At 42.5% G+C, this 24479-nt stretch overlaps 1 protein-coding gene across 1 annotated transcript in view; it reads left to right on the top strand.

The window, feature by feature from the left end:
* Positions 1-24237, top strand: part of MARCHF9 (membrane associated ring-CH-type finger 9) — a 51861-nt gene extending 27624 nt beyond the window's left edge. Inside the window, exons 2-4 of the mRNA XM_081321237.1 lie at positions 2170-2325; positions 9905-10097; positions 23677-24237. Coding sequence (XP_081177363.1) covers positions 2170-2325; positions 9905-10097; positions 23677-24005 — 678 coding nt within the window. The 3' untranslated portion in view covers positions 24006-24237. The remainder of the gene's footprint in view (positions 1-2169; positions 2326-9904; positions 10098-23676) is intronic.
* The last annotated feature ends 242 nt before the right edge of the window (positions 24238-24479 follow it).

Below are 24479 nucleotides of genomic sequence, written 5' to 3'. Positions count from 1 at the left end.
TGTCTTGTTCCTAACCAAATCCCAACCAGACAATGGGTGGACATGGGTGCAACAGCAGGATTCTGCTGCTCATATTCTGCAGCAACTGGCACTGAGAGGTTTTGAACCCTGAAAATGCAGATAATATGTAAATATCTTGTTTAATAGCTATCAATACAGTTGTCCTTCACTCATGAACAGAAGGAGGTATTCTTGAGGCTTCCAGAACCCAGTCTAGAAACATGCATGATTATAGGTGTGCTAGACTGTACACAGTCACACCGCTTTGCACAGTTGCCATCTCCAGACCTTGGTTCACCAAGCAGATGCTTTGATGTACTGCAGTGGCTGTTACTACACCTAAAAGTGGGGTGTCACTTTGCTTGGCAGAATGGCTTCAAATAGGTCTAACATCATGGCATTGTACACATCACGAGAAGCCAGAGTTGGTTCTTAGCATAGACAAAGCTGCAGCACTACAATTTTGTACTGTTACAGTGTATAGATTGCATATGGAATTCATATTCTATCTAGGACCCAACTAGACTTCACCTCTGCTATGACTATACTGTACTGTGTGCCTGAAACAGCAATTGCTGTTCTGACCTGAAGCTTTTAACTCCTCGCCTTGTTGACAAATGGAAATATATACCTCCCATCTTGTCTTTCCATATCTTGTTCCCCTTTCCCCTTTATCCTGTCCCTCATCTTCCTATTTATCTAAAGCAAACCAGAAGCCTAGACTTTCACAAATCCCACGGAGGGATTCAGTAATTCAGTTAGTCCTTGGTGTTTTTCTTTCCAAGAGTTTGTGGCTCTGAAAGGGGAGTCTTTTTCCTCCCTTCAGAGCATGTACTGTAAATCATGATTCTAATTTTAATTATAATTCTTCCGCTTTGTTTCTGTTATCTGTTATTGTGCTGGGCAACATTCATAAACTGTGCGTTATGTGTGTGTGGTCATTGCTGTGAAAGCTGTGTGCCCAAAGGCATATCTATGAAGCCATCCCCAACAAAATCTCTGATTAAATTCTGAAGTCCTTTAACTGCTTCTTGTATCTCTCTGTGTGTTCATAGGTTGGGAGATATTTTTTTAGCAGGATGCCGGTATGGAATGCAGTGTGGACAGAGGTCCACTACTTCAGTTTTTCTTTCAAAGTGAAAATGCCCAGCACCTTAAGTAAAAAAGTATTCATGTGTGAGTATGCGTGTGTGTCTGAGTTTTGCTTTAGAAACGGGTGACCCCAGTCAGTGTCTTTTAGTCTTTTGTACTTGGTCTCCTCTTTGTTGCAATGCTCAGAGTAATGGGATTCTGAACGTGATCAGTCGCATCTGAAACAAGATGAGAGAACTGTTGCTGACCCCTGTGTTGCCTGTCCTCCATTTGACAATAACCCACAGCAATTTCCTTTCTGAGGCTTATATCCATAACACATCATTAATACTTCCTGAAAGCAGGTCTGAAATATTGATGCTAATTGCTCTTTTGGTTTGCCTAGCAGCACATTAAGCAGGGAGACGTAACAAGCCACTTTAAAAAATAATGAAACAGGCCTAATGGATAGCCAGCCTAGAGATGGGCCTTATTACCCAGAATTCTCTGAGCAGGCTTTCAGGGGATTGTTTGCTCAGATTGGGTGTGCTTGGCATGATGGGAGATTAATCAATCAAAATAGAGCTGGAAGGGACCTTGGAGGTCTTCTAGTCCAACCCCTGCTCAAACAGGAGACTCTGTATCATTTCAGACAGGTGGTTGTCCAGTCTTTTTTTAAAAAAACCCTCTAGTGATGAAGCACTTACAACTTCTGAAGGCAAGCTGGTTAATTGTCCTCACTTCTTAATTCCAAGTTGCTTTTCTCCTTGATTAGTTTCCATCCATTGTTTCTTGTCTTGCCTTCTGGTGCTTTGGAAAATAAATTGAGTCCCTCCTCTTTGTGGCATTATTATTATTAATTATTATTGTTATTAGATATTAGCCAAGATATGGAAGGATATAGGATATACGAATAGGGAACTATAGTTTTGCAGATGTCGCCAGACACCAGTGTCCATCATCCCCAGCTATCCTGGATCATTATTGGGGATGCTGGGACTAGGAGTCCAGCCAAAGACTATAGAGTCTGTTCCTCTGCTCTAAGTAATGAAGAATTCCCTGCTTTAATGTGACTCTTCCAACTCTCTTTTCTTGCAGGGGGAGCTGCTCAGCCCCTGCCGCTGTGATGGTTCTGTCCGTTGTACCCACCAGCCTTGCTTGATTCGCTGGATCAGTGAGAGGGGCTCCTGGAGCTGTGAGCTGTGCTACTTCAAGTACCAGGTCTTAGCCATTAGCACAAAGAATCCGTTGCAGGTAAGCCTTGCCTGGCAAAGGAGCTTTAGGAATATTGGCTGGAAGGAGAAATAGACGATTCAAGAGCAGACAATGGTGGATATAGTACCTCTGCCCAGTGGTACTATATATGTGAACAACCAGTTCTCTGTGTGGATGCCGCTTCCGGAAGTCCATTCTGGGCCTGGGCAACAAAAAATTAGCTACCAGTTCTGCCAAAGTGGTGCGAACCGGCTGAATCCCACCACTGCCTCTGGCCCATGTACCTTACATAAACCTTCTCCTCCTCCTCCTCTTCCTTGTCTTCCTCTTCCTCTTACACATGTACACACACACGTACACACACACACACACACACACACACACACACATGGTTACTGTTGTGTAGAGGGTTCTTTGGTGCAGGAATGAAGACGAGGTAAATGAGTACAGGAAAACTCATGGTTTATTTCGTGCTGAATCTGAACTGGGCAAATGGCTGCAACTAGTCGCAATATATAGTCTAGCCCCTAGGCAGCAGCCAATAGGTTTGAAGCATCCATTGCCGCCTAGGGATAGCCAATAGCAGCACTGGAGACTTGTAGTCTGGGTTGCTGGAGAGCCGTTAGCTGTTCCAGCAACCCACGTGGTATTACTAATGAGCCCAGTACATAACACCCCTCCCCTCTTAGATCAGACAATATTAACACAAGTTAGTCTTAATGCAATTATCAAGACTCATTATCAAAAACAAACTTACGGTAAATAATAGTAATAGAAAAAAAACCATATAGGTTACAATGTTATTAAACAACGTCTGAATGAATAGGCTTCATTGACAGCACACTAGACAGTTAACATCATAACACTACTTTCTGTAGTACAGTGGCAAGCTGCAATGCAACAATATTATAGCTCTTTATTTTACAATGTAATCAGCAAGATATGAAGCAGGCTTGTGTGTCCTAGCGGAACGTCTCGGAGTTCCAGTCACTTTGTGGTCTACCAGTTTACCCAGTGGGCTGGGGAAACCTGTGTCACTTGGTGCTCCTGAGTCAAGGGGATTAGATGCTCTCTGGCTGGCCTCTCCAGGTTGACCCACCCCAGAGTCAGACTGATCAGCAGAGTAGGCACAGCAGTTGCTGAAGTCCAGTTGGCTTGCTCCTTCAGGGGATCCATGTTGCATTCCTGGACTCCCCACTTCTCCCTCTGGTTCCTCCTCAGTTATGAAGGAAAAGTCCTGAGAGTTCATGTGAGGACTGGCTTGGCCACAAGTTTGAGGACCTTGGGAGGGATTTATGATGCAGTCCTCACTTAGTGGCCATTCTGGAAACCGTTTTCTGAGTTGATCAATGTGGCATCTGACAACTCGCCCTCCCTCCAACCCCACTTCATAAGACAGGGGCCCGGATGCTTTGGTAATTTGACCAGGAACCCACAGATTCCCATGACCATAGTTCCTGGCCCAAACCCAATCTCCCATTTGCAGCCCCCTAGCAGGTTTTGGTCGACAGGCTTCTGCTGCCACTCTATCTGGATGCAACCTGTCTAGTTTAGCGATCAAACGCCTCCCCCCAACGTAGTTCTGCAGGACTTTTGCCTGTAGCAGTGCAGGGCATGGAATGCTGGCAGAGTAGAAAATCTGCCGATCTGTGATGCCAGTCACCTGTTACAATGCGCTTGAGTGATTCCTTCGTTGTCCTCACCATGCGTTCAGCTTGACCATTAGAAGACAGATGAAAAGGCGCAGACATTGCATGTCTGATAAGATTAGCTCTAGTGAAGGCCTGAAATTCAGCAGCAGTGAATTGGGCCCCATTGTCTGAAACTAAGGACATCTGGCAGCCCATGTGTGGCAAAGAGTTTTCTCAGCACCTGGATGGTCCTAGCAGTAGTCATGTTAGGAACTGGAATTACTTCCAGCCATTTGGAATGGCTATCCACTACTATAAGGAAGAGCTGTCCCTGAAAGGGCCTAGCGTAGTCTATGTGAATCCTAGACCAGGGAGTGTGCGTTTCCTCCCACCTGTGAACTGGGGCCTGTGGCATTTCAGGCCTTTATTGCTGGCATGTATAACAACCATGGACTTGTGCCTCAATGTCCTTATCAAGACCAGGCCACCAAAGGTAGCTTCTAGCTAAAGCTTTCATTCTGACAATGCCTGGATGGCCTTCATGTAATGAGTGTAAAACCCTGTCTCTTAGGGAAGTGGGAATTATGACTCTGTTTCCCCATAAAATGCACCCCTTGTGGGCAGATAACTCATGCCTCCTGACAAAATAGTTCTGAAATTCAGAACCTGGGCTTTTATCCAACCAGCCCATGTGTACCCATTGCAATACTCTACTAAGTGTTCTATCTGTGGCAGTTTCAGCAGCAATGTCCCCCGCATGGAGGGGGAATTCAGGTAGGTCCTGTATGGACAGAATTCTAGCAGCTGGAGCCGGATCTGGTTCCATTAGTGGCAGTGGTAGTCTGCTGAGGCCATCAGCATGGCCCATTTCTTTACCCAGTTTGTGAATCAATTTAAAAGTGTATGCAGATAGAAAAATAGACCATCTCAGCATTCTTGGTGAAAGTATGTGGGGGGTTTGTTTGTTGTGAAAAGTCCTAACAGAAGTTTGTGGTCTGTAAAGACCGTGAAGTCCCTGCTATATAAATAGTTATGGGATTTTTTTATTCCAGCATCAGTGGCTAGGGCCTCTTTGTCAATCTGAGCATAGTTGCGCTCGGCAGAGGACAATGTCCTTGACTAAAATGCTATAGGAACCTGTGTTCCATTCCTTTCTATGTGACTTAAAACTGCCCCCACCCCATAGGGAGATGCATCACATGCAAGACATACTGGTTTAGACTCTTTGTAGTGAGTTACAGTGGACATTTCTGACAAAAGTGCTTTTAAGTCCTGGAAACTTTTTTTCATGTAAATTAGTCCATTTCCATGGAGCTTTCTTATCTAGAAGCCTGTGGAGGGGCTCTGCTAGTGCGGCCTTATGAGGTAGAAATGTGTGATAGAACTTTAGGAGGCCCAAGAATGCTTGTAGCTCTCCTTTGGATCTGGGACTAGGAGCCATTTTAATGGCCTTCACTTTAGAATCAGTAGGGTGAATGCCGTTAGCATCAATTCGGAAATCCAGGAATTCTGTTGAAGGAACCCCAATACTACACTTGCTCTTTTTTAATTTGAGGCCTGCTTTGCGAAGCCTCTGCAAAACAGCTCTGAGCCTACTGGCTAGCACTTCTGGGGATTCCCCTGCAATAAGAACATCATCAAAATATGGGCAGACGCCCTGATCCATGATCCCCTGGAAAATGCCAGGTGCAACACTGACTCCAAACTGTAAGCGTTTAACTTTGAAAGCCCCCCTGTGAGTCACGATCATCTGAGCTGCAGCTGTGACCCCGTCAACCAGCAATTGCTGATAGGCCTGTGCTCAGTGCTTTTTTTGTAAAAGAAAAAGGTGCCGGAACTCACACATGTCATGCAACCTGCCTTGCCTACCCTACAAGGTTCCATCCAAAAAAGGTGCCGGAACTCCGTTCTGAGCGTTCTATGAGAAAAAAGCCCTGCCTGTGCTAAATCAAGTTTAGCAAAGATAGTACAACCTTGCAAGGAGGCTAAAATGTGGTTGACCACTGGGACCGGGTAAGCGTGTTGCTTGAGGGCTTTATTTAGAGTGCATTTATAGTCAGCGCAAATGTGAATTTCCCCGTTGGCTTTAAGTGGAGTGACTATAGGAGTTTCCCACTCCCCACCATCAACAGGCTGTAAAACACCCTGTTCTATAAGCTTATCAATTTCTGAATCAATTTTATGTTTTAAGGCAAAGGGGACCCTGCGAGTCTTAACCCTGATTGGAACTACGTTGGGATCTAGCTTAAATGAGATAGGTGGGCCTGTGTATGTTCCTAGGGCTGAATCAAAAACATCTGCATAGTCCTCGCATACTGATGCGAGGTCTACAGTTTGTGTCTGGTTGATACCAGTAATCTGAATACCTAAGGCATGAAACCAATCGAGTCCAATGAGACTCATTCTCTGGCCCCCTTCTACTATGACATCCAGGTGCCCATAAAACCCCTTAAATTTTACCGTCAAAGTGGCTTCTCCCTTAACTTTAACTTGAGCATTTTGAAAGTCAGTTAGGATTATGTTTGAGGGCCTTAGTTTCGCCCAATTGTTGCTGCGCTTACACACGAAGTTAAAAGTGTCTTGAGAAATAATTGAGACTGCAGAGCCAGAGTCCAATTCCATCTTACGTGGAACTCCTTGTAGCTCTACCAAGAGTCTGAGTTTAGGTTTGAGTGGGCGTCGGGCCCCGGTGCGGCACATGCTTCTATGGCTTCTGGAAAAACCCACACTAACTGGACCCTGGGCTCCAGTACCTCTCCTAGTCGGTTCTTTCGACTGGTGTTTGGGTGGCCCGTCTCTCTGGCGGGCTCTGCAAACCGCTGCAGTGTGGCCTGTCCTTCTGCAAGCTCTGCACGTGGCTGATCGGAATCTGCAATCGGCATGAAAATGGTTGCCACCGCACCCTTTACATCTAGGAAAGAGAACTGCCTTGTAAGTGTTCTCTTGCAGCTGGCTGTTGCGGTGTTTTGCGTTGGGTTGCTTTTGGAGTCTGTTGATTTCAGGCTCTTCTTCCTCGGAAGATTCTTCGGTGCATTTGGCATCCTTGTTATGGACCGTTTCTTCATGCTTTGTCGTTTTGGCGGGCTGTACTGTTTGAACTGCGCTCTCGGCGGCCTCGGCGGCCATTACTTCGTCTTGTGCTTCTGAAAACGTTAAGTTTGGTCTGGCAAAGAGTCTCTGTTGAAGCGTTTGGTTCCGTAAGCCGCAGACGAGCCGGTCTCGTAGTCTCTCTTCTAAGTTTGAGAATTTGCATAGGCGAGCGGCCTGCCTCAGGCCCGCATTGAATTCTGAAGCTGATTCACTGGGTTGCTGCACTCTCTGGTCAAACTTAAACCTCCAAGCCATTTCAGACATCTTGGGCTGGAAATGTTTGGTTCACTTCTTTCTGAGGTCTGCGTAGGAGACTGATTCTATCGGCGTCGGAATGAAAAGGTTCTCAGCCAAATCAAAGGTTGCTGGGCCGCACAGGCAGAGTAGCGTTGCGGCCTTCAGTCCTTCTTCTGCGATCTGATTTGCCCGGAGGTAGTTTTCTACTTGGGACACATAGGATGGCCATTCCTCTGGGTGCTTCACATTGAATTCTCGAAGTCTCCCGACCTTTGGTATTCTGTCTTTGCTGGTTCCCGCGTTTTCTTCTGAATCCTGCTTTCCAGGCTCAGGGAATGAGTCCTCTGAGCACGAGGTCGCTAGCGTAGCTTGCTAGCCAACCTTGAGAGGGGGAGAGGGAAATGCCTTTTCCCTCCAGCGTGCACTGCTTTCCCCTCGTAGACTTCAGCTCTTTTCAGGGAAGCAGGATCCCACCTTCGTCGCCAGTGTTGTGTAGCGGGTTCTTTGGCGCAGGAATGAAGACAGGTAAATGAGTACAGGAAAACTCATAGTTTATTTTGTGCTGAATCTGAACTGGGCAAATGGCTGCAACTAGCCGCAACATATAGTCTAGCCCCTAGGCGGCAGCCAATAGGTTTGAAGCAACCATTGCTGCCTGGAGATAGCCAATAGCAGCACTGGAGACTTGTAGTCTGGGTTGCTGGAGAGCCGTTAGCTGCTCCAGCAACCCACGTGGTATTACTAATGAGCCCAGTACATAAAAGTTGCCATCACATTCAATTATTACTCCATCTGTTCCCCTCTGAGTTATGGGGCAAATGAGAAGGTTCCCCAGAAATGTCTGTGTTCTTGGATGCGCATCTCCCTTCCCTCTTCTCTTTTTTGTTTCTCCACCCATACGCTGTCCTTAGCAGCCCCAAATGCTGCTGAAGAAGCTGCCCAGAGGGAGCAGGTTCCGCTTTGGAGCTGTCATTCACTCCAAATATATCAGCAGAGGCAGTCGAGTAAACTCCAGCAGGAGTGTCTCCCTGGAAGCGATCTTGGCAGATCAAGAGATATCTGCCTGTATTCCCTTTTCACTTCTGCAAGTGCAACATAATCTGGCAGATAACATTTAGGCTGGAAAAGTCTTGTACATAGTCTTTCTTTCTTTCTTTCTTTCTTTCTTTCTTTCTTTCTTTCTTTCTTTCTTTCTTTTTTCCTTCCTTCCTTCCTTCCTTCCTTCCTTCCTTCCTTCCTTCCTTCCTTCCTTCCTTCCTTCCCTTTCTTTCTTTCTTTCTTTCTTTCTTTCTTTCTTTCTTTCTTTCTTTCTTTCTTTCGTCACAATGTAGCATAACGGTCTCCTTCAATTTTGGGTGCTCGTTTCTCTCTCTCTCTCTCTGCATAGCCTCTCATCTGGTGAATGGAGAAGGAAAATTGTACCAGGTGACAGGGGGGAAAAAATCTCGTAGTGACTCTGCCAGTGACAAAAGAAACGAATTGATCCTGAGTCATGCACAGGCGGACAGTTTGCTTGGCAACATCAATCCTTGTCGTTAACTCCAGGGACAAGCTGTTCAGAGAGAAGCTGCTTCCTCTCTTCCTAACCTTTCCCATGGAAGGAACTGTAAAATTTTATATATATACATATATACACATATACATATACATACACACACTCACACACCCATATATACACACACACACACACATATTTACACACAGACACACACACACATATATACACACACACACACATATATATATACACACACATATATTTACACACAGACACACACATATATATGTGTGTGTGTGTGTGTGTGTGTGTGTGTGTGTGTGTATATATATATATATATATATATATATATATATATATATATATATATATATATATATAGTATATGTATATATGCTAAGAATATAGAAGTTTCAGCAGTGGGTTCTGGTGCTGGAAGTGGACTAAAGGAGAGGAATGAACAACTCAACCTAGCAAATATGATGTGTTGATTTATTTAGGTATTTCATGTGGCTGCCCAACTCACCACAGTGACTGTGAAGAACTAACAGAGCATGAAAAACTAAACAACAATATGTGCAAACCCAGATCCATAACACTTAAATCTAACTGTATCATACCCACAATGACAAAAGCCACCACATGTCATGGACACTGACTAATCTCCCAAATAATCAGATGATCCAGACACATTCTTTGGGATGGATAAGAGTGAAGCTTGTGTGACTTCCTTGTCCACTGTATGCACATGCCCGCTCTCCCTTTTTATGAAAAGAAGCCACCCTTCCCTATTAGAATGGATGGTTTTTTTAACTTGACGGGGTTGAGTATGACAGGGAAGGGTAAGGAATTGGGGGCTCTCAAGATGTGGAGGAATGCCTTTGTAATCCCAGTGATGGATGCTGGGATGCTTCAGTAATCTCTGGTGGGCCACTGCCCCTCTCCCACCTTACTACAAAGAGAAGAAACCGGAAGAGAACTTGCAACTAGGATGGGAGGGAAAGTAACATTAGACTTACTCTGATCATCCTGAAGGTGATTTGTATTGCTTCTGGGATGCTCTTCAGATTTGGGTCTCTCAGCCCTATTGGATAGGGATGCCCATCAGATCCACAAGAGTAATTGGTCAGGATCAACTCTTGCGCTTGTTTTCTCCTTACAGTGGCAGGCAATTTCCCTGACGGTGATTGAAAAAGTGCAAATTGCAGCCATCATCCTGGGTTCCCTCTTCCTCATTGCCAGCATCTCCTGGCTGATTTGGTCGTCACTCAGCCCCTCGGCCAAGTGGCAACGGCAGGACCTGCTCTTCCAGATCTGCTATGGGATGTACGGTTTTATGGATATCGTCTGCATAGGTGAGAACTTCCTTCTTCCTAATTTCTCATGTTTCTAGGCTTTCCCTATGAAAATCAAAGCAAAGAAGTACCAGGACAGATTTCAGCAGGTTTGTATTGTGATCATTAGAGAAATCCAGGTTTCCTAGAGTGTCTTCTAGGAACAGTCTTTTTTTATTATTGAAGAGTTTTAAAATACATTTTAGAATACAAAAAAAGAAAAAAGAAAAAAACCCTCCTTCCCCTCTCCCCAACCCCGCCCTCCCCTCCCCCCCTCCCCCGACTTCCCAGAGCTGAATACAGGGTATAAAAATACAAACAAACATAATCTAAAATATGCTAACAACAATAAAACATTAAAGTCTATCGCACTTTAACTCTCCATCGTCAAGATAATAACAAAATAACTACTAGCTAATTATACATCATATAACTCCACTACTCATTCAAATGCTAAATGAAACTTTTTAGTCCCATATTTGTTCTGAATATAATCAATCCATCTCCTCCATTCCACAATATATCTCTGTTGCGATTGGTCTTTCAAGTACGCTGAGATCTTCGCCATTTCTGCCAAATTAGAAACTTTTAAAGTCCACTCTTCTATAGTCGGCAGTTCTTCCTTCTTCCAATATTGCGCTACTAAAAGTCTCGCTGCCGTAATTAAATTCAACATCAACTTAATATCTATAACAGTAGTATCTGTAACAATACCCAATAGAAACAATTGCGGAGAGAAGTTTATCCTCTTCTTAAATATCTTTTGCATATTCCACCAAATTTTAATCCAAAAAGCTTTAACCTTTTTACATGTCCACCATATATGAAAATACGTTGCGTCCTCACAACCACACCTCCAACATTTGGGCTGACAATTCGGATACATACTTGCTAATTTTTTAGGATCTAAATGCCATCTATAAAACATTTTATAAAAATTCTCTTAAATTTTGGGCCTGTGTAAATTTTACATTTCTAACCCAGATCTTTTCCCAAGTATCCATTGTTATAACTTCTTGAAAATTTTGAGCCCACTTTATCATACAGTCTTTAACAAGTTCCGTTTCTGAATCAATTTCTATCAATGCATTATATATCCTTTTTATATGTGCTTGTCCTTGATCTCTGATTTGCTTTACCAAGTTTTCATCAGTCATCGAAAAACCAGTTTTCTGGTCCTCTTTCCATCTAGCCTGTAATTGCCCATACTGGAACCAAGTTTGTACAATCTTTTCTTCTTTTAAAATATTATATGGCTTTAGTTGCCATACATTCCTTTCTAAACTTAAAATTTCCTTATATGTAGTCTCATCATGTTTAAATCCCACATTTATATTTTCTATTGCGTGTTTAGGTATTGCCCACATGGGTATCTTGTAACTTAACTTATGTCTATACTTTTTCCAAACTCGCAACAGAGCACACCTTAAAATATGTGTCTTAAACACACTATCCACCTTCTTATCATACAATAAATATGCATGCCAACCAAATAACAAATCATGACCCTCAAGATTCAATAATCTCCCTTGTGTTAAATTAAACCAGTCACTTATCGCTGACAAAGCAGCAGCCTCATAATATAATTTAAAATTCGGCATTTTAAGACCACCTCTTTCACGCGTATCTTGCATTATTTTAAATTTAACTCGTGGTTTTTTTCCTGCCCAAACAAATTTATTAATTCCTTTTTGCCATTCCTCCAAATTTAAATCCTTTTTAAGTATAGGTATCATTTGAAATAAAAATAAAAATTTTGGCAAAACATTCATTTTCACTGCCGTGATTCTTCCCAATAAAGACAATTGTAGTTTTTCCCAACTATCTAATTCTTTTTGTATTTTTCCCCATAACATTTCATAATTATTTTTATATAACTTCACATTCGAGGCTGACAGATATATCCCCAAATATTTAATCCTTTTGACTATTTCAAATCCCGTTAATTCTTCTAAAACAGCCTTTTGTAATACTGTCATATTTTTAGACAATATTTTAGTTTTTTGTATATTGATCTTAAATCCAGAAACTTCCCCATATTGCATTATTATCTCCATCAATTCTACAACTGAATAATCCGGCTGAGTTACTGTAACAACCAGATCATCTGCAAACGCCCTCAATCTATAGTCCTGATCTCTTATTTGAACTCCGCTAATTTTTTCCAAATCACGTATTTTAATCAGTAATATTTCCAATGTTAAAACAAATAATAGAGGTGACAACGGGCACCCCTGCCTTGTGCCCTTCTCAATAGTACATGGTTCAGTCAAGTTATTGTTAACTATTATACAGGCTGTTTGCTTTTGATATATCGCCCTAATTGGTTGTAAAAATTTATCCCCAAATTCCATTTTCTCTAATACTTTCATCAAAAATTGCCAATCCAGGAGAGATTTCAGCAGGTTTGTATTGTGATCATTAGAGAAATCCAGGTTTCCTAGAGTGTCTTCTAGGAACAGTCTTAAGGGTATAGAGACATGCTGGATGAAACTATGACAGGCAGTGACAAACATGTTTTTATTGCGGCCTACTTGAGTTTGAGTTTGAAACAATTTGCTGCCATACCTTACTATGTTTTTGTTTTCATTTTCTTTTGTTTTTTAAAATAACTTTGAACACTTGGAGTCCTTTGCATGTTTATATAGTTAATGCAAACGTACTATACTCTGAACTCAACATCTTGAAAATCACTTTAAAGTTTTCTGCTCTCCCTGCACATAGTGCCAATATAGCTGGTCCTGTTTCTCATTCAGACGGCTAAAATCTCTAATTCATCTCCAGAACATACACATATAGCTATATCTCAGACACAAGCTCTTGATATGTAGATAATTATATCTGAATAATTCTAGAAGAGACAGAGATTGAACCAATGAGCTGATTTCCACGATCCTTTTCCCTTCTTAAAATATGCCAAACACACTAATATGCACTATTTTCATAATTTAGATACTGTAAAATGCAGAATTTAGCTGTTTTTCATACAGAATTTACACAGCACCTAAAGTCAATTCTGAAATTCAAATTCACCAGACAGCACCAGTCTCCAACATGTGAAGACAGGATGTAGTTGGTGATTTTGTAGTTGGTTCTTGTCGATGTTATCTGGGAGGAGTTCGACCCGGTGACTCCTGAAGACGTGGACAGGATCATGGGGAAGCTGAGCTCCACCACGTGTTTATTGGACCCGTGTCCCTCCTGGCTGGTTTATGCGGCCCGGGATGGAACACGAGGCTGGCTCCAGGCAGTGATAACTGCTTCTTTAAGTGAGGGTAGTTTTCCCACCGCCTTGAAGGGTGAGACCCCTCCTCAAGAAGCCTGCCTTGGACCCAGCAATATTAAACAACTTTCGTCCGGTCTCCAACCTTCGCTTTCTTGCGAAGGTTGTTGAGAGCGTGGTGGCGCATCAGCTCCCTTTGTTCTTGGAGGAAGCTGATTATCTGGACCCGTACCAATCGGGTTTCAGGCCCGGGTACAGCACGGAGACGGCATTGGTCGCGCTGGTGAATGATCTCTGGCGGGCTCGGGACAGGGGTTGTTCCTCTGTCCTAGTCCTGTTAGACCTCTCAGCGGCTTTCGATACCATCGACCATGGTGTCCTGCGGCGTCTCAGGGGGTTGGGAGTGGGAGGCACAGTTTTTCAGTGGTTCTCCTCCTACCTTCTGGGACATTCGCAGTCGGTGTTGGCAGGGGGGCAGAGGTCGACCTTGAGGCCTCTCATTTTTGGAGTTCCCCAGGGGTCGGTCCTCTCGCCTCTCCTGTTCAACATCTATATTAAGTCTCTGGGTGAGATCATTCGTGGTTTTGGAGTTGGGTATCATCAGTATGCTGATGATACCCAGCTTTTCATTTCAACCCCAAACCACCCCAGTGATGCCCTCGACGTGATGTCCCGTTGCCTGGAGGCGGTCCGGGTCTGGATGGGGAGGAACAGGCTTCAGCTCAACCCTGACAAGACTGAGTGGCTGTTCGTGCCGGCATCCCGGGAAATTCAGATTACTCCATCTCTTGCTATGGGGGGTGAGCTATTGCCCCCCGTAGATAGGGTGCGCAACTTGGGGGTCCTCTTAGACTCACAGCTCTCTTTAGAAGATCATATAGGAGCTGTGACTAGGGGGGGCTTTGCCCAGGTTCGCCTGGTGCGCCAGTTGCGGCCCTATCTGAACCAGGATGCCTTGTGTACAGTCACTCATGCGCTCGTGACCTCTCGTTTGGACTACTGTAATGCTCTCTACATGGGGCTGCCCTTGAAGACCACTCGGAGGCTCCAACTGGTGCGAGTTGTGTTGGGAGTCTCCCGATACTCCCATGTTACACCATTGCTCCGCGAGCTGCATTGGCTGCTGGTTGCCCTCCGGGTGAGATTCAAGGTGCTGGTAATGACCTACAAAGCCCTACATGGCATGGGTCCGGATTACCTACGGCAGCACCTGCGGCCGGCGTCAACTTCCCTCCGTCCAGTGCGCTCCCACAGAGAGGGCCTCCTCAGGGTGCCTCCGATCAGAGAATGTCGACTGGTGGCCCCCAGGGGGAGGGCGTTCTCTGTGGGCGCGCCAGACCTGTGGAACCGCTTGCCGGTTGATGGCCCCCGACCTTCGCTCCTTCCGGCGGGATCTAAAAACTTATTTATTTGAGCAATCCGGCCTGGTCTGATGGGTTTGGGGTTGGGTTTTTAACATGGTTTTAACTATTGTATATATCGGGCATAAATTATTTAATTGTTTTTTAACTTTTGTACATTGTTTTTTTTTATATTTATTGCCCTGTACACCGCCCTGAGTCCTTCGGGAGAAGGGCGGTATAAAAATTTAATAAATATAAATAAATATAATATATATTTTTTGTGTGTGAACATTTGGACACTGAAATAAGGGATTTAAATTGCTAAGCTTTCACACTGTGTTCAAAGCCACTGGGTTTTATTTTAGGACTTACACATGAATTCTGAGGTTGCTTTTGCTCTTTCTAGGATCAAGATCAGCTTTGCTTAGAATAAGGAGTGCCTTTTAGTTTGACAGATACATTCCCGACTTCCCGAACTTGGGCGCTTAGGAGAAATTCAATTTTTAAAAATATAGAAAAATTACCCCAGCTGGGTGTCAGCACCTAGATAATCTTAGCAGATACCAAAAGAAGAGAATATTGGTAGCTCAGGCTTTAAATGTGCAGTCCTTGGTCCTTTCTGAGTTTGGTTGTTTTCTACTTTGTTTCATTACTGAAGTAGGTAATATAACCATTCTTTGGTAATGAAACATCTGCTAGAAAACAGTCAAGCTTAGAGAGCACCAAGGACTCCCATAATCTTAGGTAAAGGTAAAGGTTCCCCCGCACATGCGTGCTAGTCGTTTCCGACTCTAGGGGCCGGTGCTCATCTCCATTTCAAAGCTGAAGAGCCAGCGCTTGTCCGAGGACATCTCCGTGGTCATGTGGCCGGCATGACTAGACCCCAAAGGCACATGGAGCGCTGTTACCTTCCCACCGTAGTGGTCCCTATTTTTCTACTTGCATTTTTTACGTGCTTTCGAACTGCTAGGTTGGCAGAAGCTGGGACGAATAACAGGCACTCACTCTGTTACACGGCACTCGGGATTCGACCCGCCAAACTGCCGACCTTCTGATCGACAAGCTCAGCGTCCTAACCCACTGAGCCACCGCGTCCCTTTTCCCATAATCTTAGCAGAGCTCAAAAAAGCAAGTGGCCTTGAACTTGGTTAGTGCTTGGCTGGTAGACTACCAGGAAACCTGAATTATAGGCTAAGCTGTTAAATTAAAAACAAAAGTACTTTAAAAAGACAACAGTCAAATATTGCTGTCAAAGAAACTACATGGATATATCTATGAATTCAGCAGAGTTCAGCTTGAGTTGGAGATTTTATCTTTTATAGGGATATTTAAGGAAGACATCTAACAGTAATTAAAGGAGCCCAGCATTGTTCAGGGTGAAGCGTGGGGGCTGAAAAGAAGAAAAGATGTTGCCACTTTAAAGGACCCAAAGGACTCTTAAAGTGGTGGCATATATTATTTTTAGGGTAAGCAATAGCCTGCAAAAGACTTGGATCTTTTAATGGGGGTCAGAGGGAAACTGTGCTTGTAAACGGTCAGAAGCATTTCTTCTTGTGACGCATGTACTTTCCTAATATTAACTGCATGACGCTACATCATGCAGCTTAGTCATAGCCTTAGAATTTGCAAAATATTTCTGTTGAGGCCTTCAGAGCTGAACACACAGCCCATTGCTGGAGAAAGGAGAAACCGTCTGTCTTCTGGGCTGGCATGTCATCATTGTTTAGTTTACAAATCAACCCCGCCCTTCTCTGCTACCCACTCTCATCCATGGGACAACCTTCTGGTTCCTTCTTCCCCCTCACTTCTGCTTTATCTTTATGTGCCAAATACGCCATAATGACAGGCATAAGTGAGCCAATCCCCACCCTTGTAATCCCTAGCAGATTGAAAGGGTATAATTCCCATTCCGGTACTTTCAAGCAGGCAAAATGAATAGCATTATGGTGGAGGGAAGCAGATTGAATATTTCAAGACCACATGGGCAACAACAACAACAATAATCTGGTTCATTGCTATTGCAATATCAGGTGATGCACAAATTGAAGAGAAACAACTAGGAAAAATAACGAAATACCGTGATCTGCAAATTGAAGTTGAGCAATTGTGGAGGAAGAAATCAATGGTTATACCAATAGTAATACAGTAGGAGCCCTTGGAGCAATACCCAAAGGACTACCTAGATAAATGGAAATTTTGAACTTATCAGACCTGAATATTCTGACTTTGCAACAAACCACACTACTTGGAACTGCCTATATACTCAGACGTTACCTTAACAGCTCTTAGGTCCTTGGATAGGATTGAATTGTTAAGTTTTTACCAGTCCCAGACTATGAATTGAACTGAAGACTAAATCTATAATAATACTAATACTAATACTAATACTAATAATAATATTTTTTTTCAATCCTTCTGTAGTGGGTTTTTTTGTTTGTGCAAAACTACCAGATTTACTTTCAAAGAAATGTGATAAATACTTCTTTACCCTTACTAAGCACGATGGCATCAAATTATCTGAGTATAAAAGGATACCGGTATTGAAAATATTGCCAGTTTTGGAGGATAGGGAAAGGGAAATGATGGACCCTTGTTTAATGTCTTCATCCTTCCCTAGCACGCAGTTGAGTAGCAAAAAATAAAATAGTAGGAGGTTGGAGGCACAAATGATTGGAAGATTGGTTCTGGGTGGAAAAGCGTTTCACATGGCACGTGTAAATGGAAGAAAGTATAAATATAAAATTTGGTGTTATTCATCCAAAATCTTCTAAACCAAAATCTGTTAAATCAAGGACCTTCTTTATCATTGCCAATTGACATTGTCAGTAATTCAGCCCAAATCCTTTATTTATTTAAATTATTATTTAATTAAATAACAGTTGAAATGCATACTTTTAAGAGACATTGATTTTTATGGAAAGAATACCTTCCTGAGATATTTCCATAAAAAAAACCCAGTGGCTTCTAAAAGTATGTGTGGTTGTCTACAAATATGAATTTAATTGCATTAATCGGCTGCTTTAAGAATGGTATTAATTTTAAGGAGTAGGTTCCTTAAAAAGAGTCAGAACTTTTTATTTAGGCCCACCTACCAATTGAAAAAAAAGCTGACCCTAGTGCTTTAATGAATGACAAAAAAGGGTGCTTCCTTTTTTCCCCCCTGAGCTCTGAATCATTTTTGAAGCATATTCAGTCTTAGTAATTTGTCCTCGGCGCACCCTGTGGTGTAAGTTGCAGGTGGGTTTCTCATCAAATGACTGGATATTTTTCCTTTAGCACTATACAACCTCGATTTGAAAGAAACCTGTTTTAAATGGGAAGCTATTGACATTCAGTAAATAATAATAATAATAATAATAATAATAATAATAATAATAATAATAATAATAATAATAATAATAATAATAAACCTTTATTGTCAAAGTACAACATGTGTACATTGACATTAGCTGAGCCTCCCCCCCCCCCGTGCTGTCTCCCCCCAACACACAGTGACCGAGCCAAGTCTATGGCACTGATGGATGAGCTGTGCTGAGATGGGCAGGATAACAGGCAGGTCCTTGTGGGCAGGAGCCATGTGCCGTCACTGAGAAATGGATGAATGACTTTTTCTGTTCCCCCTTGATTTGGTTGAACCTGTATTACATGGTAATGACCCACCTTGGGAGATGGCAGCTGGGCGCTCAAATGATTGCTTCTTTGGTACATATTTATATTTGATTGATGAACTAGAAGTTTGAACGTGTGAACAGACCAAGAGGGAAGACTTGTATTTCTTTCACAAAATTCATTTAAGAAAAGAAAAAGAAAAATACAGGTACCTGTAATCAGAAATCAATTTCACTTGTTGAAATATATGTAAACCCTATTCTAACATCTCATCTACTGAATGGTTTCTGGAAAAGTTCTGGTTGAACATTCTGATCATTCCATTTATTTACATAAAGAGAGTTGATTGAGAATTTTTTTTTGTTTTGTTTTTTGCGGGTCCTTGGAAGGGTTAGTGCCAGGGATGGGGGGAGGAACAGGACGCCGTGAGGCTGGAGTCCATTTTGAAAGGCTGACGTCTTTGTGGGGGCAGCTGGCTCAGCCGAGTCCTTCCCTGCCCCACTGCTCCTTCTGCAGCCCCTGGGCCAGCCCCCTCCCCACAGAAACTGCCTGCTCCGCAGGTACTTTTTTTCAAGAGGCAACTGAACTTTCTTGTTTTTCTTTTCTTTCTTTTCTTCAAAGAAAAACAAGAAAGTCCAGTTGCCTCTTGAAAAAGCGCTTTTGGGACAAAAGTCATGACCTGGATGACTGAGAATCTCCATAGACATTCCTAAAGACTGTATCCAGAACCAAAGCCTTTATGTTGTCTTTTATGACAAAAAGGTCAACAAATGTGCATTTCCCATCAATAGTTCAACTCGGAGAATTAATTTTATGGCAATTCCCTATGCACGTAAAATAAATATTTCTCACTGAAAACTATAAATGTTCATTATTTTTCCCACGATTTGTGCCAATAACCATAGATAGGCTGAGCTCATCTAATGCAGGGCTGGGGAACAATAGCCTTTTGTGGACTTCAGTTCCCCAAATTCCTGAGCCAGCCTCAGGAATTCTGGGAGTTGAAATCCTCGAATCACAAAAGGGCCATCTCTCCCCATCCCAGTCTAAAGTTTGGTGGCAGTTTTCCAAACCAAAGATTTTGTAATAGAATAGTTAACTCTTACACCATCGTTAGGACCAGTAAGAAACAGAAGGATGTGTTCTGCCAGTGTTTATGTCAGATACTTGGGTAGCTTTTTATGTTCAATTTTTTCTTATTCTAGTTAAGAGCTACATATGGCTTACAAGAATTTTTTCAAACACAATTTATTTACTTACATATTTTATAGCCATTATATGCTGCTACGGTCATAACCCTTTGTTATACACTTTTAAACAATACACCAAAAAGTGCCCCCCTAAACACAAAATTATAAAAACAAAGGGCAAAGCTAAAAGGAATACTTTGTATAAAACTAGTGATAAATAAACAAAGAGAAAAGGAAAAATTATAAACCATCTAAGTAAATCACCTATTCCTCAATATTAAACAAAATATACAGGTTGCCCTCAACCTACAACCACAGTTGAGCCTAAAGTTTCTGTTGCTAAGTGAGACATTGGTTAAGTGAGTTTTACCCCCATTTTATGACCTTTCTTGCCACAGTTGTTAAGTGACTCACTGCAAGTTGTTAAGATAGTAACACAGTTGTGAAGTGAATCTGGCTTCCCCATTGTCTTTGCTTGTCAGAAGGTTGCAAAAGGTGATCACATGACCCCAGGACACTGCAACAGTCATAAATACAAGTCAGTTGCCAAGCAGCCCATATTCGATCACCTGACCCTGGGGATGCTGCAACAGTTGTAAGTGTGAAAAATGGTCATAAGTCACTTCTTTCAGTTCTGTTCTAACTTCGAACAATCACGACAGTAAATGAACCATGGTAAGTGAGGACTACCTGTATTAGTTTTCAAACTTAAAAGAGAATAAGACTCTATTATTATAAATATCAGGACATCTGGTCAAAGAGAAAGATGCTATGACATTTTTAATGATCTGGATAATTGCACTTCATGTCTGGAATAATAATAATAATAATAAAATAATATTTTTCCAATTTCTCAAAATAATTGTCTTTAACAATTCCACAAGCCCAACATAGCCAAAGCTGTTCAAAAATAGTCAGATTCCACATTATTGAAACATAATCCAATGTAACATTAGCATCTTTAACGTTAAATGATTTCCCCATAAATTGACTTGCGTACATTAAAATATTGCTCCAAAAAGATGCCAACTCAAATGAAAATATGATACAAGTCAGTGACCTCTTCCATAAAATTAAATATTCATGAGCTTCAATGTCAGCAATCCGGTCTACAACCCAACAGGGCCCAAACATCTCCGGCTTTTTTCAGTCCCAGAATTGAAAGGTCCTTTTTACTATATATTGACCAAGTAATTGCCAAGCCCTTAATGGAAATAAATCCACAAACGATGACAGTCTACTAAATTTCCATTCCACATAAGCGTATGCTGATACGATAAAAGCTCAGTGATATTTTTGAAATCACCAGCATTAAAATATAATCTCAATTTAGCCAAGGAAATCTTTGGTAGTCTCTTTTGCATATAAACGTGCTCAGTAATTTGTCTGTATGAAGAAAACATTCAGATGAGTTTTTTTATGTACAGTTTCTTCCTTTAAGACGTATGGGCAGTTTTAAAAATTCTATTCTGATACCCAGTCCTGAAAACTGAACCCTCTAAGTCTGAGTAAGTACAGGTAGTCCTTGACTTATGACCACACTTAAGCCCCAAATTTCTGTTGTTAAGTGAATTTTACCCCATTTTATGACCTTTCCAGCGACAGTTGTTAAGTGAATCACTGCAGTTGATAAGTTAGTAACCTAGTTGTTAAAGGAATCTGGCTTCTCCATTGTCTTTGCTTGTCAGAAGGTTGCAAAAAGTGGTCACATGACCCCAGGACACAGCAACCGTCATAAATATGAACCGGTTGACCAAGCATCCAAATTTTGATCCACACGATCATGAGGATGCTGCAAAGGTTGTAACTTTATGAAAAACGGTCATAAGTCACATTTTTCAGGACCGTTGTAACTTTGAATGGTCACTAAATGAATTATTGTACGTCAAGGACTACCTGTAGTAACTTGCTGAAGGTCAAGTCAATTTTTGTGTTTGAGCAAAAGATTCAAATCTTGTTTTACAGACATGGAGATTTCCCACCACCACCACCAAAAAACAAAACAAAAAAACAAATCAAATGGGGAGAAGGTTAGTTTGAGTTTGTTTCTTGGGGGGAAAAATGGGAGGAAAGTTCTCATACTAATCATGAATATTTTCCTTTAGAATGATGAATAAAATACATAGTGCACTCTTTTTTTCTGCCCCCAAGTTACATCTAGGAGAAGACTTTGTTTACCCAAGTTATGACTATGCAACCAGAAGACTTTGTTCACCCAGAATCATTAAAATTTTATGCTAAGGACATGCAATCCTTGCAGGAGGCTCCAGCTGGTACTGCTGCTTTCACCAGAGAAAACCAAGAATTCACTACCATTTTTCTCTTGAGTGCACTCGCGTTTGCTGTGGTAGAGGTCAGCGGGACAGAGCGGAGCCAGCAGCAGTCCTGCCTCCTCAGAAGAGCAGATCTTAATGTTGGAAGGAACTCTGCTTCCCGTCCCTGTAAAACAAAAGAGAAGGTCAAGGCAGCTAAAAGAAATGAAAACATACTTCTGTCCTGAATGTTGGGAACGCTGAATTCATCAAGCCGTATTGTAGCCTCAATAATGTAGTTTTAGATGAGAAGCCAAGTTAGTTTCCTGCAAAAACAATAATGAAGCGCTTGGCAGCGCTTTGGTGCTGGTACATTGTCCATATACAGGTAGTTCTTGTTTAACGCCCACGGTTGGGACCAGCAACTTCGTCATTGATCAAAATGGTCATTAAGCGAATAATCACGATTTTAACGGTCTTACTTCAGCTCTCCTTTGCTTGATGAACCTGTGACTGCAAGGGTTAGTTGCCAAGGTATTTCTTCGTCACTGCTGTAACTTAAAAAGGTCAATGTATGAGGCAGTCACTAAGCAAGGGCTTCCTGTAGTTCATTAGGTGGACTGTAATCCAAAAAAGCATATCTGCAATCATAAATAGATTAGTTTTTTTAAAAAAATAAAAATGAGTACATCAGGTGACTTACACAGACACAGTTCATGCAAACTACAGAAGTAGTTTGCAGTTGCCTTCTGCAATATTTTTCAACTTTCCAATCCAGCATATGAGCTTTAAAGTCCCTCGGACCTCTTTGTTATTGTTTTTAGCCTATGTCAGGGTTATTTATTAGAAGTTTTGTGGTTAAAGCTGAACACTATACACACTTTTAAACTAAAAGATCCTTACATTTTTAAACTGGAGGAGCCAAAGATTAGTATTTTAGAGCATACCAAATTATGCATAATGTAATGTATATTCCAAAAGTGACAAGAAGATTTTAAATCCACAGAAAGCATTGAAGAAAAACACTTCATTCCCCCCCACCCCACCCCACCCACCCCAAATTTCTGTATCATTTTTCTTGGCTTCCGAATGTATGAAAATCTTTAGATCTCTCATAGCCCAAAACAGAGCTCTTTGTTCCTCCGTGAAAATTGAATGTACACAAGTGAGGAGCAGAAGATAAATGATCAGAGAGATATGGGTGTTTTGTGGCAGAGTAATGAATTTCAGGAAAGTTGGAAGAGGAAATAAAAAGAAGGGCTGCCCAAGTGAATTCAACCCATCAGCCAATTATCCCTGAGCTTTATTTCATTTATTCATTCATCTAATTAGGTAGTGCCCAGCACTATACAGAAGTGTGGGGGTGGGGGGAAATAGGGCAATTTCCTGCTCTGAAGAGCTTAGTCTGAAGTTCAGAAAATGGAGATATGGCAACGGTAAAAAAAAACAATGCTCACGCTTTGCTACAGGTTCAGTTGGAAATAAAGCAGAGGAATAAGGGAAAAGGACAGCTTAGCAAATACTGTGAACCCAGCCAGTTTTGGCTTATTCATCATCCTACAGTTAAGCCAATCATAGCTTTATACGGTGTGAGAGGTGGCCTGCAGGAACGCAGAAGATGGGCTGAAATATTTGAGGGAAATGATTTGTTCTGCATGGCAACTGACTGAATATGCAAAATGGGCAATTGATTGATTGTTGCATTTCTACCCCACCTTCCCTCAAGGACGGAAGGTGGCGACACATCCTCGATTTAATCCTTACAATAATTCTGTGGGATGGACTGGCCTGAGAAGTAATAATGTAGCCCAAGCCACCCACTTCCTGGTCTTGGCCCATCTTTTTGAGCTGTTGACTATTTTTCTACTGGCTGCTGAGACTTTTGCAAATCGGGCAATGTCCTGTAATCTAAGCGTGTTGGTTCAAGCCACCCTCTTTGTCTGTGCAAGGATCTCAACTGTTGTCCCTTGTCTCTTTCCCCAGGCCTGATCACTCACGAAGGCTCCTCGGTGTATCGAATATTCAAGCGCTGGCAGGCAGTGAACCAGCAATGGAAGGTGCTGAATTACGACAAAGCCAAGGACCTGGGGGAACCCCTTGGCGGGAGCACAAAGCCAGGGGGTCGGAATTCACGGACGAATCCCTCCTCAGGGAGTGAGAGGACCTCCCAGCGGGGCCAACGAGTTAGGACTATTTTGAACCATCACTGTGGTTATACAATTCTGCACATTCTCAGCCACCTGCGGCCTAATGAACATCGTGGGGGCTCCGGTACCAGCCGTGAAGTGGTCATGAGGGTGACGACCGTATAATAACCGCTCGGGGAGCTTTTGTCAAGAAGGAGAGGCTCTGAAGATCTGATGGAAGGAAGAGCCGATGCCCTCCGCTTCCACACACAGGCTCCCTTCCGAGCCCCTACGGGCTTGGCCACACATTGAATACTGTCTGATGGAAGAAGGCACCCAGCTCTGTGGCATTGCCGCAGACCCCACCCAAGCCTTCCTTGTAAGGGAGGAGTGCCTCAGTGTGGTTTCCTCTTCCTGATCTCCCATCAATGTGAATTCTTTTCCTTTCCATCCAGGCCTGTGATGAAAAGGGAGACAGCCCAGCCCACCCCACCCTGGCCCAGCCCTCCTGACGCCACCTCCCTGGCTTCTCTTGTTATGATTGAACTCTTTGGAAGTTGGGTGGGCTTTTATTTATTTTATTTTATTTATTTAAAAATGGCCCCTTGCTGGGTCCCTTTCTGGACAAGTCTTGGCGCCAACCCATCCAGAAATTTGGAA

Source organism: Vipera berus, assembly GCF_964194415.1.
Source record: "Vipera berus genome assembly, chromosome: 2".
Lineage (NCBI taxonomy): Eukaryota > Metazoa > Chordata > Lepidosauria > Squamata > Viperidae > Vipera > Vipera berus.
Note: the sequence above shows the minus strand (reverse complement) of the source record. Positions and strands in the feature narration are given on the sequence as shown.